This window comes from Orycteropus afer, unplaced genomic scaffold (assembly GCF_000298275.1).
Source record: "Orycteropus afer afer isolate SDZICR_OR568_19922 unplaced genomic scaffold, OryAfe1.0 scaffold00202, whole genome shotgun sequence".
In the NCBI taxonomy this organism is placed as follows: domain Eukaryota; kingdom Metazoa; phylum Chordata; class Mammalia; order Tubulidentata; family Orycteropodidae; genus Orycteropus; species Orycteropus afer.
The window spans coordinates 5,388,790-5,405,621 of NW_006921789.1; the positions used below are offsets into that span (position 1 = coordinate 5,388,790).

The window sequence follows — 16,832 nt, forward strand, 5'->3', positions numbered from 1 at the left end:
GCTGATTGCTCTTCTCTCTGGCTTCCTGGCTTTTAATCCCTTTTCTCCTGCTCTTCCCGCTTGCTACTTTGTGCGTCCCTGAGTTGTCTCTCCTCACCTGCAACCCTGGGGCTGACTACTCTTCTGTCCGGGTTCCTGGCTTTTATCAGAATATGGCATTATAAAAATATGTTGAAGTATCTGTTACTTTGAATATTTTCACAAATATATACTATGAATACTCCTAAAATTCAATTGTTTAAAATATTCTGAAACATAACATGAAGTGTAAGATGATATGCATGAGAATTATGCCATGCTCTCTAAATTCTCTGGATAGAAAAGTGTTATCTTTTTTATAATCAAGTTCACAGAACAAATATTAAAGGTGAAAATGCGTACCTTTTCATATAAATACATAGTTTCTCCAGCTCGGGCATCCATTTGAATGCTTCCCCAAAACCACTGTGGGGAAAGAATATTTTCATTAAAAATGAATATTCTACCTTATCAGAAAAGCTATTAGTAATGTTTAAAAGAAAAATCTTGTTCTAGAAACACTTGCCTCTTGCTTAACAACATAAAGTTTCTCTGAAGGTTCAAATGGAAGCTCTTTTACTATGTTCTCTTCAACTATAAGGTGGGTACATCTTTCATCTCCAACTGACAAATAGTTACCTCCTAAAGAGGAAAGCATAAATAAACCAATTTATGTCCAAATTCAACTTTTAATGGGACATATCCACCAGGAAATGATTAAACAGGCCTAGTGGATAAATTATATATAACTTATAAATTATACTAAATTCTACCTTGCATTTCAGTCATTTCTTCCATATTGTTTTTTTCTTCATCTGAAAATCCCAGGAAACTTAAAATGCAATCTTGAAATGGAGGAACTTTAAATTCATTTTTAAAGTTATCAAATGCTGCACAAAAATCCCTAAAAGCAAAATACACCTTTGTAAAATGAGTTTAACTTAAATTCAAAAAAATTAGGTATATAATTTTATAAGGCTATAGTAATTCTCAAAGTTTTTAGCATATTCCATTTATTGAAAATATTTTACATCTTGTTCTGAAACATTCACAAAACATTAGTAAAAGGGAAAACCAACAGTGTTGTGAAGTCATCTCAGAAGAAATTTCTGAAAATGTTGGTCCCAGGTAAAAACCATTTTTCAAAGATTCAAATTCCTGCTTTTATTTGAAATTTTATATGTATTCCAGGTCCCTATATTTTTATGAAATCTTAATAATGACAAGCAGTAACAGCAAAGAATCAGGAGGTCAGAAAGCTTTCCAAACAAAGTAATGAATTGCAACCACCAATTTAAAATGCAACCAGATAAACATAAAATAAGAAAGAATATAACAAAATCCAAATATCTCAATGGATTAAGCTAATTATCCAGTAAAAGTTTAGTGTTTAAAACTACTCCACCAGGTAAATTCCAAAGGTATCACAGATGTCTTTCAATTTTTAATTTTTAAATAAAAATTTTATAGCTTTCTTTCTCTGAGACTTTATTTCCTAAGCTACTCAAAGACTGAATTCATTTCTTTTTCTATATGATGCATGAACTTAGGTTTTTAGACTAAGTTAAACATAAGAACTTATCTCTAGAATATGACATGTTTAAGTCACATAATGAACAGGTAAATCTCTAAACACTTAACTGTTCATTCCTCCTTTCCCAAGCTTTATAAATCCATTCTGGCTTCATAATTGGAGTACCCAGGCTCACAGCAACCTAAAAAAGTAAACATCAATTATGGTGAATTTTCACCTAAGTAACTACATCATGGAAATTCTAAGAAACATTAGCTTGATAGATAAATAGATAAACACACACACACTCTCTCTCCACTTGCAGTTTTAGATTATCTTTCATCTCATTTGTGACAAACTACAAAAAACATTAACAGTCAATCACTAAAATTAAGGTTAAAATAACTTTAAAACAAGTTCCATGCTTTTCAAACTGTTTCCTCATTTTATTTTAAATAAATATATCTCTGAAGTTCACATGTTCATCTGTATTATATTTTTATTCTTTTCTTCATGACTCCTTCCTTGAAAGTTCTGACCCTCAAAATTACATTACAGAATTAAGTCACTCATTTGTTGTTGTTGTTATGTGCCATCGAGTTGGACCCGATTCATAGCGACCCCTCCTTGGGTTTCCGAGGCAGTATCACTACGGAAGTAGATTGCCCCATCTTCTTTCCGAGGAGTGGCTGGTGGATTTGAACCACCAGCCTTCTGGTTAGCAGTCACGTGCCTTAGGCACTATGCTACCAGAGCTCCTAATTAAGTCGCTAAGAACTTAAATAGGAGTTGGTAAAAAGTACCTCCCAGGAATTCAAAATTACCCTAAAATGGCCATTTGCTAAATAAATATTCTGTGACGAAGGATGAAACACAAAGATAATCTCTAAGATATTCAGTACTATCTTAAACTAAGACTTCAATCCTAATAAAAGTATTTCCTCATAATTTTTACCAAGAGAAATCATAGAACCAAGTTATAAAAACATAGCTTTGTTCTTTTAAAGAACACCCAGCCAAGAGTGAAATATCTGCTCTCTTTATTCACCAATGGTCCTTATTATTATTCACCTGACTGCCTTATACACCAATGGTCATGGTTACCTTTGTTATTATTATTAACCTGCCTGCAATGTTCATCTATCCACCAACCCTGATAATCCTACTCTATCCATCTTTCTGGACTTAATTCAAATTCCATTGTCTCTTTAAAAACGAGGACTTCAAACCAACTGAAAACAGTTCGGTCATGACTGACTAAGCAAAATGAGAACAGACCCAAATTTTTAAAATTTGAGTAAAGCAGAACAATAGCCAGAATGGGAAAAAGTATAGGTTGAAGCCCTGGAATGGGAGATTTAGAAGAGGCATAGTGAGCTCTCTCAGTGAGCCTGATGGAGACTAGATTACTGTCAGGTCTATGAAACGTGACATATCTGAAGTGACGCTGTTGGCCACCATCTTTAAGCCGAGTACCACTGTTTCCAACTCTGCTGGTCAGGAGATTTGGTTGCTATGCAATGTGCACACTACCTTTGTTTTTTAAGAGGGAGATTAAGTTTCTAGCAGAGTAATGATCCATAATTTTTCCTGTTCCAGTTACCATTTCGATTGATACACATTTTACAAATTCAAATTCATTTCAGTTTCACTTCACTGGCTTGACTGAACCAGGAAGAACTAGTTCAAAGCATTGTGAAAAACTAAAGGACCACACACCAATGATTTAAATTTCTTACTACACGCAGTGCCTGTACAAATAAGATCTGCTCATAACTGTATCTTTAAGAATCTGTAGGTCTGTCCGAACAGGTACATGTAATTCTTACTTAGCCTTAGCTCTGGTAGCGTAGTGCCTAAGGCACTTGACTGCTAACCAGAGGGCTGGTGGTTCAAACCCACCAGCCACTCCTTGTAAAGAAGATGGGGCAATCTACTTCCATAGTGATACTGCCTTGGAAACCCAAGAAGGGGTGGCTATGAGTCAGGCCCAACTCCCCGGCAACAACAACTCCTCAGAAGGAAGACTAGGCAATCTACTTCCATAGTAATACCACCTTGGAGACTCAAGGAGGATTTGCTATGAGTTGGATCTGACTTCACGGCAGTGAGTTTGGTTTTTTTATTTTTTTAATGCAAGAAAAGGCTCAAAATCATTTTAATGATTTGAAAGCTGCACATGGCAAGTAAAGGCGATTATGATAAAGAATTTGTTGCAACTAGGGATTAGTTCAATTGTTTCACAGGAAGGGCAAATTTATATAAACATAACCCAGATTTTAAGCCAAAACAGTGCTGCCCCATTCAAAGATGGCAGCACGATGGTCAAGGATACTAGTGCCCCACTCAAAGATGGTGGTGTTCTGCTCAAGGATGGTGGTCACCTGCAATGTTTTGAATGTGAGTGGCTCTCTATCGTCCTGCCAAAAATTGAATCTCATGAATCAGCCTCCTGAAAGGGGTCATTCTTCCTAGTTTACCATTCCAGGGCTTTGACTAATAAATTTTCCCATTCCAGTTACTAAGATGAATCACTCAAATTGTGAAATTCCAGGTCTGTTTCTATTTAGCTTCATTGGCCATTGACAGAACCAGCTTAAATTGGATCACAGCACTATTTAAAGACCAAGTAGGAAAGTAGGAAATGTCCTTCATAACTTAGGGATTACCTGTAAATGTACTCATAGCAAAAATGAAATTTCTGATCCTAAGTAAATTATGGAAGAAAAAGATAGCAAGAGTGCTATTATTAAGCCCATGCCAAAATGTCATATTGAAATACACAAAAATACTTGCGTTTACATACCCTAAATTTTTCTCCTTGTGTACAATTTGCCACCAAATGTGTAACTTTTGAATTAAAGTCTTTTCGAATAACTCCACCCATGTGATGGACCAATGTCACCAATCTGACCTCAAAAGAAAAATCAAGCAATATTGACTTAATCATTAATTTGAACAAAATTCTGAAATATGTTTACAAGTCATTTAGGATTTACTGAATACTTTCAAATTAACCTCAAAACAAAACATTAAGAAAAAATTAGTTTGCCTTACTAACACAGGTAAAATTAAATATACAGATAAGTTTAGTAAAGATCTTCATACAAAACTAAGGCTTTCACACTGTCCAAATATATTACTTTTTTCTCTATCAGATTACATCATATCAAAAATCCTCCCATACTTCAACATCATACATGTGACTAATTTACATATTTCAGTGTACAAAATTAGAGTAATACCCATTAGCTCCAACAGAAAACCTTTTCAACAAAACAGTTTCCATGAATTCTCTAGGGGAGTGAGAGTACTCTGAGGCTGCACTTAACACCAAAAAAATATATACCAAACCCACTGTCACAGAGTTAATTCTAACTCACAGCAACCCTACAGTATACAGTAGAACTGCCCATAGGGTTTTACTGGAGCAGATTGCCACATCTTTCTCCCATAGAGCCGCTAGTAGGGTCAAATTACCAAACTTTTAGTTAGCACCTGAGTGGTTATCCACTGTACCATCAGGCTTCCTTATGTAACCAAAACTGTAATCTATAAAGAAAAATTTCAAATAACCAATATGGCTGATACGTATAAATAGAAACAAAATATTTAAACAGATTTGAAATTTATCAAATTTCCCTGTTAATCATATACAAAACATTTTAGTTTTTTTTTCACAAGACTCTTCAGATTCTTCAGAATTTCTTTACAAAATTTATAAACTGATATATCCATAATATTTTCCACCTCAATGTTTTTCAAATAAAACTGTGATACAACTACAAAAAAAAATAAGTCAGTTTAAATTTATCTTGCTAGACATTCTTTGAATAGAATTTGTTGAAATACTTACTAGTTCTTCTTTCTTCCTGAATCCGGTAAAGCACAGCACCAGATTCATCATACTTGTACAATAGAGTGGTCGACATGAAAATGGCAAAGGCTGAAAGATACAATTTTAAATCTGTGAGTGTTTTGTACAGTAGAAAATAGAATGCATTTTTCTTGAGCTAAACATATCTGACCTCTTACCAACAATCAACTTTCTTAATCCAAAGATTTACTAGCATTTTTTAACATGGAACAAAAAATAGCAAAATACTAGACTGAAAGTTTCACAGTGAAAAATGTCCCATAATGTGTCAATCAATATATGTAAGTATGTATATAATTCACAAATCATATTTGAAATCCATAATAGTAAACAGTTTACTATTGGCAAATTTAATGTAAAGATAATATTGATATCCAAACTTTTTGTTCCAAAATATGCTTTGACACATTTAAATATTATCTACAAGCAAAGATTTGAGACTCCATATGCTATTAATAATGCTTCCAATTAATATTAATGTTATTAAAAGAGGTTAAAGGTATTTTATAATAGTAGGAAAATACCAGAAGGTTAGCAGTTCAAACCCACCAGCTGCTCTGCAAAAGGAAGATGGGGCAATCTACTTCCACAAAGATTTACCACCTTGGAAAGCCAATAGGGGTCGCAATTAGTCAGAAAAGATTCAATGGCAGTGAGTTTGGTTTTTATTTTTGTTAAATATAACATATATACATAAACCAAACATGATTTCAATGTTTGAGTTAAAAACGAAAACATTATCAGAGAAATGGTGAAAGAAAAAAAAAAATCCTAGCACATTTGATTCCTACTAAAACAAGAAAGGAGTTTTGGTGGTGCAGTGGTTAAGCACTCAGTGGCTAACTGAAAGGTCGGCAGTTTGAATCCACCAGATGCTCTGTGAGAAAGATGTGGCAGTCTGCTTTTGTAAAGATTTACAGAATTAAAACCCTATGGGGCAGGTGTACTCTGTCTTATAGGGTCGTTAAGAGTCAGAATCCATTTCATGACAATGGGTTTGCTTTGTTTTATTAACCAAGAAGATGCATTCTTCAAAATTTTGGTCTTTAAAAAGTTTAGTTTTTCCTAGAAGAAATGGAGAGATTGTAGAAACACATTACTTACCTATGGAGAGATTTGTAGGAACACACTACATACCTACACGAACACAGACTGAAGTAGAAAATCTGAACAGACCCATACAAAAGAAATTGAACGGGTCATAAAAAAAATTACCAACAAAAAAAAGTCCTGGCCCAGATGGTTTCACTGGAGAATTCTACCAATCATTCAGGGAATTGAATCCTACTCAAGCTATCCCAGAACACAGAAAAGGATGGAATCCTGTCAAATTCATCTTATGAAGCAAGCATAAACTTGATACCAAAACCAGGCAAAGACACCACTAGAAAGGAAAACTACAGACCAATATCACTCATGAATATGGATGCAAATATCTTCAACAAAATCCTAGCCAATAGACTTCAACAACATATCAAAAAAATAATATATCATGACCAAGTAAGATTCAGGAGCTCTGGTAGCGTGGTGCCTAGGGCACTTGACTGCTAACCAGAAGGCTGGCCGTTCAAACCCACCAGCCACTCCTCGGAGGGAAGGTTGGGCAATCTACTTCCATAGTGATACTGCCTCAGAAATCCAAGCAGGGGTCGCTATGAGTCAAGACTGACTCGACAGCACATAACAACAATAACAAGTAGGATTCATACCAGGTATGCCAGGATGGTTCAATATTAGAAAAATAATCAATGTAATCCATCATGTAAGTAAAATAAGGGAAAAGAATAACAATGATCATATCAATAGATGCAGAAAAGGCATTTGATAAAATACAACACCCATTCCTGATAAAAACTCTCAGAAAAATAAGAATAGGAGAGAAATTACTGAACATAATAAAGTGCATATATGCAAAACCAACAGCCAACATTATTCTCAATGGAGAGAGTCTGAAATCATTCCCCTTGTGAACAGGAACCAGACAAGGACACCTTTTATCTCTACTTCTCCTTAACACTGTATTGTATTATTTAAGTCCTAGCCAGGGCAATAAAGCAAGAAAGGGAAATAAAAGGCATCCAAATTGGTTAGGAAGAAGTAAAGCAACCCCTGTTTGCAGATGGTATGATCCTATACACAGAAAATCTTAGAGACCCAACAAGAAAACTACTGGAACTTATTGAAAGACTATGCATAGGGGCAGGATACAAGATCACCATACAAAAATCATTTGGATTCCTCTACACCAGCAGAAGTCTCTGAAAAGGAAATCAAAACCATTTAAAATAGCTACCAGAAAGATAAGATACTAGAGAATAAATCTTACCAGGAACACAAAAGAGCTATACAAAGAAAACTACAAAACACCACTTTAAGAAACTACATAAATGGAAGAATATACATGCTCATGGATAGGAAGACAGAACACTGTGAAAATGTCAATACTACCCAAAGCAATCTATATATTCAATGCAATCCCAATTCAGATTCCATCAACACTTTATAAAGACATGGAAAAAAACAATCATTAATTTTATATGGAAAGGAAAAAGACCTCAGATAATCAAAGCACTATTGAAGAACAAAACAGAAAGTCTCATGCTCCCAAATCTCAATACCTACTGTACAGCCACAGCAGTCAAAACAGTCTGTTATTGGTACAACAACAGACACATACACCAGTGGAACAGAATTGAGAATCCAGAAATAGATCCATCCACCTATGATCAGCTGATTTTTGACAAAGGGCTGAAATTAATTAAATGGGTGCAGTGTAGTAAATTACTTAGTATGGCTTTTCTACCCATAAGTCTTTGTAAACTCCAAGGTGGGAATTGCTATTAGCAACTGAGGAGATCCTGATTGCCCACCTGGAGTATTTCTGTTGGGAGGGGCACAAAACAATGTTCTGGGAGGTGCCCACTCTCTCTCAGGTGCTTAGAGTTCTGATGCTATGATTGGCTAGTTTGGCCACTCTGCCAAGCTCAAAAGGAGGCCTCCTAGAGGCAGAACTCTCTCTGACTGCTGGTTAGGAAGACGTGCTGCCAAAAGAGACACGCGCTCCTGAACGAGACACGTGCTGCTGGGAAAGAGACGCAAGAGACACGCATTGCTGAGTGAGACACCGAGGGACCAGCACTGCTGGGAAAGAGACTGTGAGAGACTGTTGGCTGAGGAACGGTTGGAGAAAGGGCTGGAGGGAGGCAGCATGTCTGGCCTTGCAGTAACAGGCCTTGGGTTACTGCGGGTAACCCTGTCTTCCTCTTGTGGGATTAGAGGTCAAAACATGTGGCCTCCTTGCTGTTTTTGCAATGGGGTAGAGAGTCTCTTTCACAAACGGTGCTGGCAAAACGGGATATCCTTTTGCAGAAAAATGAAATAACATCCATACCTCACATCATACACAAAAACTAACTCTACATGGATCAAAGACTTATACTGGAAAGTGAATCTACAAAGTTCATCAAAGAAAAAATAGGGGCAAACTTAGGGGCTCTAATTTATGGTATAAACAGATTATCAAGCATCACCCAAGATGAACAAACAGCAGAAGATAAACTAGATGATTGGGACCTTCTAAAAATTAAATTTTTATGTGCACCAAAAGACTTGATCAAAAGAATAAAAAGAGAACCCACAGATTATGAAAAAAATATTTGGCATTGACATTATCAGACACAGGACTCATCTCTAAAATTTATAGAAAACTCCAATGTCTCAACATCAAAAAAATAAACATCCAATTAAAAAATAGGTAGAAGACATGAACAGACACTTCACCAAAGAAGATATATTCAGACAGCCAACAAACATATGAAGAAATGTTCATGATCATTAGCCATTTTGTTGTTGTTGTTGTTATTTGCCATCGAGTCAGCCCCGACTCACAGCAACCCCTCCTTGGGTTTCCAAGGCAGTATCACTACGGAAATAGGATTGCCCAACCTTCCTTCCGAGTGGCTGGTCATTAGCCATTAGAGAGATGCAGATCAAAAAATCACAAATGCTGGTGAGGATGTAGAAATTGGGACTCTTATTCATTGCTGGTGGGACTGAAAAAATGACACAACCACTGTGGAAATTGATATGGCAATTCCTTAAAAATTTGGAAATAGAAATGTCATTTGCTCCAGCAATCCCATTACTAAGTATACAACCTAAAGAAGTGAGAAGCAGGACACAAACAGGTATATGCACAGCCATGTTCACCACAGCATTATTCACAATAGCAAAGAGATGGAAACAACCTAAGTATCCATCAACCAAGCAATGGATAAACAAACTGTGGAACATACACACAATGGAATACTATGCAACCCTAAAGAATAGGGTAGAATCTGCAAAACACTGCATAATGTGGATGAACTTGGAGGATATTATGCTGAGTGAAATAAGTGAATCACAGAAGAACAAATATTGTATTAGTCCACTACTGTAAAAAGTCAAGGAAAGGTTTATACATAGAAGCAAATTTTCTTAGTTGGTTACCAAAGACAAGAGGCAAGGGGAGAGAAAATTTCTAGATAGGTTGGAAAAAAAAAAAAGTGTATAGATAGAGAGAGAGAGAAAGATATAGATATAGATACACACACACACACACACCCAAAGATTATTAGTGGATACGAGGGGTAGGAGGGACAGGGGAGAGAAAAAGGGGAAGCTTTTGTTTGGGGGGCACTGAGATTATACTAATAGGTGATAGTATTAGAGTTACAGTTATGTGCTTATCACTACCAGCTATGACAATAAAAGCACAATGACCTAAGCACTTTTAAGGAAATATGGCCAGAATTCCTGGATAGCACAGTTAAACACTGTACTACTAGGCAAAAGGTTGGCAGTTCAAACACATTAAGAGGCACCTCGGAAGACAGGCCTGGCAAGGCTATGGAGCAGTTCTATTCTGTATGCATGAGATCACCACGAGTTATAAATGAGTCCACAACAACTTACAAGAAGAATGTCAAAACACAGCCCCAAAAACACAGAGACTGACATTTTTACAACCTTGAATTGAAATGCTGTTTAAAGACAAAGTTAAAAATAATTTCCCTAATTTAAAATCATGCATCTGTTCTGTGTGGAAGAAAATAAAAGTGTATACATGCAGGGAGAGAAAAAGTGTGGTATGTTAGTGGGCTAAGCTGCTAACCAAAAGTTTAGAGTTCAAGTCTACCCAGAGGAGCCTCGAAGATATGCCTCTTAATAATGTTAATAATATTAATCTACTTCCAAAATATAAAGCCCTATCGTGGTAGTTAAGGTTATGTGTCACCTTGGCTTAGCAGCTGGATATAGTTATTCCCCAAGAGGAGACTGGTGATTAACTCCAATGTGGATTTTACTGTGAGCCACTAAGTAGCTTCCTTAAGGATACGGTCTGCGTCCAGTATATAAGAAGCTTTGAGAAAGGTTTCTGAGCTTTTAGCATATCTGGATCTTCCATTTGGCCAAGTCTTCATCTCAGTGGCCTACCATGTTGTCTGCCAACCTTGAGACTGTCTGGATTTGAGCTAGTGGCCTGCCATGTTGCTTGATAATTTTAGGACTGTGCCTCTTCACTTGTCCACCTTGGGTTTGTCAGCCTCAGCAGCCAGCAGCTGTCTGAGTTAAAAAAAAAAGCTGAAGCCCAAGGTCAAGAGGCCTTCATCCAGCCCCTAGAGTTTGGCACTTTGAGCTCAGATTTCTAGCCTCCTAAACTGTAAGAGAATAAATCCCTATTTGTCAAAGCTACCCACGTGTGGTATTTTTCTGTTAGAGTGGCACTAGGTAACCAAAAGACCTATAGAACACAGTTCTACTCTGACATACATGGGGTTACCATTAGTTAGATTCAACTCAATGACAATTGGGTTGAACACACGCACGTGTGTATATATATGTGTGAATGTATACATTTTTATAAACCAAGTTTAAGTAAATTACTACTCCCACACAAAACACATATTAACACCATATACGTGAGTGCTTTTCATCCATGTTCATTGCAGCACTATTTACAACAGCCAAAAGATGGAAACAACCTAGGTGTCCATCATCTGAGGAATAGATAACGAAACTATGGTATATACACACAACAGAATACTATGCAACCCTAAAGAATAATATAGAATCTGCAAAACACCACATAATGTGGATGAACTTGGAAGACATTATGCTGAGTGAAATAAGTCAATCACAAAAGGACAAATATTATATTAGTCCATTATTGTAAAAGTCAAGGAAAGGTTTATCTATGGAAGGAAATTTTCTTTGTTGGTTACCAGGGGCAGGAGGCAGAGGGAACACTGTTAGATAGGTAGAGATAAGTATTGATGTGGGTGAAGAGAAGGGCAATGTACCAAATGTGAGTGATCAACATGGTGACACTGAGGAAGAGAAAGACATAGAGAGGTACATGGGAAGTACAGACAACAAATATGAACCCTTTTGCACATATAGTACCGCATTGTCAGTGAAGGCAAACGTGGGTATACAGACGGATAGATGGGTGGACAGGCTGAACTAGTAGGTATGTCTTTGAAGCGAGAAGTGTACCCAAGACCATGTATAGGGTTGGCAGATAGTGGTCCTATAAGTTTATTTGTATGATCTGAATTCCCAGGTGTATAATCAAACTGACAAGGGAAAGGTTGTAGTCACTTCTTAGTCACAGCCAACTACCCAGAGGGACCGAGCGAGTAGTTGAACCTGTGGGTTCATGAGCATAGTCACAGGGGACATCAAGCTCAAATGGCATAGCATACTACACAAAACATTGTTCCACCTCCTACTTTGGCGAGTAGCAACTGGGAGCTTAAAAGTTTGCAAGCAGCCATCTAGATGTAACGATGGGTCTTTCCTCATCTGGAGCAAAGAAGAATGAAGAAAAACAAAAATTCATGGAAACAATTAGTCCCAGCAACTAGTACACCATGCGATCTGCAGCCTATACAACTATGACACCAGAAGAACTAGATGGTGCCCAGCTACCAACGTCAACCACTTGGAGGGGGAATCTATGCAGGAGATCCTGGATAGAGAGAGAGAACAATGTGGAACAAAACTCAAAATCATCTGGAGAAAAAAAAAAGGGAGGGTACTAAGTTTGCTAGTCCGATAGAGCCTGGTGGAACCACTGAAACTATGGCCCCTAGCTGCCATTCAGGTCTGGAATTCAACCCACACCTGTGGCTTCCAGCCAAACAACAGACAGGCACATGAGTTAAACATTTACCTGAGATAGATACACTCCTTGGAGGGAACAATCATGGGAGAAAGAAGAGCTGTTTATGCACAGGGAGAGAGTTCAAGGGGCAGGAGTAAATGGAGGGATGGAACAGGGAAGAGGTAACTATCGGGAGGAAGTGGGAGGGGAGCTGTTGCATTGTGGTAAACTGTGGTCAATGTCATGAGACAAAGTGTATGTGAACTGCTGTATGGAAAATGAATTTGCTCTGTAATTTTTCACCCAAATCATAATAAAAAATAAAATAATAAAATAAAAAATAATAAAAAAGACCATATACATGTGTGCTTTTATATGCATATGTATAGTTGTTACTGTCTTTCAACAGCCTTAGATTTTCCAAGGGAGCTCTGGTAGAGTAGTGCTTAAGGCATTTGACTGCTAACCAGAAGACTAGAGGTTCAAACTCACCAACCATTCCTCAGAAGGAAGACTGGGCAATCTACTTCCATAGAGATACTGCCTCAGAAACCCAAGAAGGGGGTCGCTAAGAGTCAGAATCGACTCAACAGCAGTGAGTTTGGTTTGTTTGGTTAGATTTTCCAATAGTGAGGATTATAATAGGAGGAATTAAAGGACTATAATACAGTAGCCAGTACTATTTCTATTCTAAATATTTCAGACTCTCATAAATTAATGTAATTTTTCTTAAAAAATTTATAAAATTCACTAATAAAAATGTAACCTTGAGAAGTCAAAATAGATGTATATTATTTCTTACCTCTCCTTTCTGTGCACAGTTTAATACAACAGGTGGTCCAATAATTCTGCAATCAGCCTTGTATAAGTGATTAAAGACAGAATCCTTAAAGTCTGTGACTATGAATACATTTTCAAATTCTGGAGAATCCAAACCTTCAATTTCTTCCACTGATTCCATCTTGAGAAAGGGCACTTTAATTTCCTTGATTTTTTCATGTAGTTATTAGAAATAAAATTTATTTACATATTATATAAATAACCAATTATGAAGTCTAAAACTCATTTCAATATCAGTCATTAATATCGTAGAGAAATCAACATCTTAAATTTATTTTTATATTTGTACAGAACTTAAAACTACATAATTATAAGCATCACATTTAATATTTAACAGCCATTTTTTTTTACTTATTTTTATTTTTATACATACATTTCTCTATCCATAGTAAGATCTTAAATTTTGAAGATCAATACTATAAAATCATAAGTTTCTGATTTATGACTCTAAGTCTAATCATTATAAAATTGATGGAACCCTGGTGGTGTAGTGGGTAAGCACCTGGCTACTAAGCAAAAGGTCAGAGGTTTGAACCTTAAGCCACCCCACAGGGGAAAGACTTGGTATTCTGCTTCCATAAAAATTTACAACTTTTGAAACTCTCTAGGCAGTTCTACTCTGTCCAATAGGGTCACCATGATTAGAAAGCAACTCTACAACAGTGAATTTGGTTATTTTCTAAATCATTTAATATATATATATATATAGTTTCATAAAATTAGACTGCTGAAATATTTTTATGTACATGCATTTTGATAGTACTTAAAATATATCCACTGTTTTTTTCATTCTAATCAAAATGTCATCCTCATAATTCTTTCTGCATAAATTAACTGTCTTAAGAAAAATAAGGGGAAAAAATAGCACTTAATATTTACAAAAATGATATTGATTGGCATAATCATTTTAGTATGTATAAGGAAAATAAGCAGATGTGGAATCGTTGCGGCAGTTGCAGTAGGGCAAATAGAGGCCTATAAAAAGGCAAGTTACTGTTTTAACACTTTATATTATACATCTGGGACCTCTGGTAGGTAGTGCCTAAGGCACTTGACTTTTAACTGGAAGGCTGGCAATTCAAACCCACCAGCCACTCCTCGGAAGGAAGGTTGGCCAATCTACTTCTGTAGTGATACCGCCTCGGAAAGCCAAGGAGGAGTCGCTATGAGTGACTCGATGACACATAACAACAACAACAACATACATCTACAAGAATGAAGATACACTACTTAAGTACCTACACTGACTCTTGTATGTAAAAAAAGAAACCATTTAAAAGAAAATTCTGAATGGGTCAATACATTATTTGAGTTTTATTTGCCAGGCTATATAAAGAATTAGACCTATTTCATATGCTGAAATAAATTCCCAAATGACTGTCAATTATTTTGATCCACAATTTTGAAGACAGAGCAAGAGAGCAAGAATTTGAACTAAATAAAACTAATGAGAAAAGAAAAAAAAAAAAAGATTTAAAGAACATGACCAAGTCTTTATAAATACATTTAAATGACAACCAAATTACTTTATAAGCATTTCATTATTTATAATATATGCTACAGTTTAGGGTTTAAGAAGCACCCCAATTTTAAGAAAGTATGGCTTCAGGTTATACAAAATATATTTTTGTGATCATTTAGGGTCCAATCACCATGAAGTAGAATAATACAATTAAGGGAAGTGCAGCATGCCACATGCAATGAGGTACTTGACCTACCATATTAATAATACTTTTTATTAATTTTTCATCCAATTTTCCAGGACAACTTTCTTTTATCTTTATAACAGGGACTTCCATTATTTTAACAGTCTGTGGAAAGAGACTTAAGTATGAGATTAAGAAAATTATGAATTCATTATATAGTGATGGAAAAAAATAGCTTCCCTTGTTTTTTTTTCAACTAAAAACAAATCTCCGTACCTTTATGGCCTTTGTAAGTTCTTCCTGTTTTCCAGCTTCTTTAACCAATATCACCCTTGTTTCAATCTGAGGCATTTCCTCTGTTAAAATTTAAAATTTTAAATATGTTTGTCAAGCATTAACATCAAATACAGTAATTACTAACCCTCTCTTGGCCATATCTAGTATGTCTTCCTTCTGTCCTTGAGGAGATCCCAACATTCTCTGAAATTCCTCAAAGCTTACTTAATTTCCAATATATTAGAAAAATATTTGGCCATGTATCACTTTAGAGAAAGAGAAAACATACTTTAGTGGAGTATACAAACATTACCATTCTTTCTAATCAAAAAAAGCACTCACTATCAACGGCACATAACAACAACAACATAGTGCATAGTCATACTCTACAAGAATGCATACAACTTTAGGGAAACATTTATAAAATGGTAAGGGAAGAAGTGGCTCTTCACCAAACCAGGCACAATAGAGTAAATCCTAGCTAACAATGTTGCTGACAGACTGCCCGTACATTCAGAGATAGCAAATCCATCAGTTGAATGCCAATCCATTCAAAGTAGAGAAGCATTAATCCAAATGATAATCAGAAAATCGACAGTGTGAAGAGATTCTGTCAATAAATAATTAATACCTATACTCTAGCTAAGGAGCTCTGGTAGCATAGTGGCTAAAGCACTTGACTACTAACCAGAGGGCTGGCGGTTCAAACCCACCAGCCACTCCTCGGAAGGAAGGTTGGGCAATCCTACTTCAGTAGTGATACTGCCTCGGAAACCCAAGGAAGGGTCGCTATGAGTCGGGGCCGACTCGATGGCACATAACAACAACAACAACAACAATACTCTAGCTTAGCAATTGGTATTACATACAGTCCAATCAAGGAAGAGTAATCAATTATAAGTTTAGTATTTTTAAAATGGTTATCAGTATTCTAAAACAGGAAATAAGTTTACCTTCAATATATGTAGATCCAACAAGTAAGTTTTCCTTGGATGTTTCAGTCATTTTAGAATCAAAAATAGAAGAGTCCGCCAAGCTAGACCTCCCAGCAGTGGATGTTAACAAACTGTTGTCAGCCATTGTTTCTATTCTTAAATGTTGGCTGAAACAATAAATTTTTAATATAAATGCACAAAAACAAACATGAACACAGGGCAAAAACAAGCATTAGAGGCTCTACTTTTACACCTAGGATTTACAGAAATTATAATTATCCATTTTTATTAACACGGATCCAAAGAAAAGCCATTCAACCTTTCTAGGCCTGTTTCTTCTTCTGTAAAATAAAAGATACTGATACGTGACTCACTGGAATATTGTAAAACTAACACAATGCGTTTAAAGTACTCAGAATATTACCTGACATATAATAAACACTCAAAAAGTAGTAAGTATGCTACCTCCCTCTTCCACATTTCAGCCAAATTATTTCTCTCCTATATTCCTTTATTATCACCATCCTCACGCCACCCCCAACAACCCTAATCAAAAATTTGAGATCCATCCTTACTGTTT

At 36.1% G+C, this 16,832-nt stretch overlaps 1 protein-coding gene across 1 annotated transcript in view; it reads right to left on the reverse strand.

Moving 5' to 3' along the window:
- ECT2 (epithelial cell transforming 2) overlaps positions 1-16,397 on the reverse strand; it is a 111,637-nt gene extending 95,240 nt beyond the window's left edge. The window contains exons 1-10 of the mRNA XM_042781954.1: positions 16,271-16,397; positions 15,318-15,397; positions 15,114-15,206; positions 13,358-13,540; positions 5,388-5,477; positions 4,338-4,445; positions 1,660-1,733; positions 792-922; positions 545-660; positions 382-444 (exon numbers count right to left, since the gene is read on the reverse strand). Of these exons, the coding sequence (XP_042637888.1) occupies positions 382-444; positions 545-660; positions 792-922; positions 1,660-1,733; positions 4,338-4,445; positions 5,388-5,477; positions 13,358-13,540; positions 15,114-15,206; positions 15,318-15,397; positions 16,271-16,397 (1,065 nt within the window). The remainder of the gene's footprint in view (positions 1-381; positions 445-544; positions 661-791; positions 923-1,659; positions 1,734-4,337; positions 4,446-5,387; positions 5,478-13,357; positions 13,541-15,113; positions 15,207-15,317; positions 15,398-16,270) is intronic.
- Between the last annotated feature and the right edge of the window lie 435 nt (positions 16,398-16,832).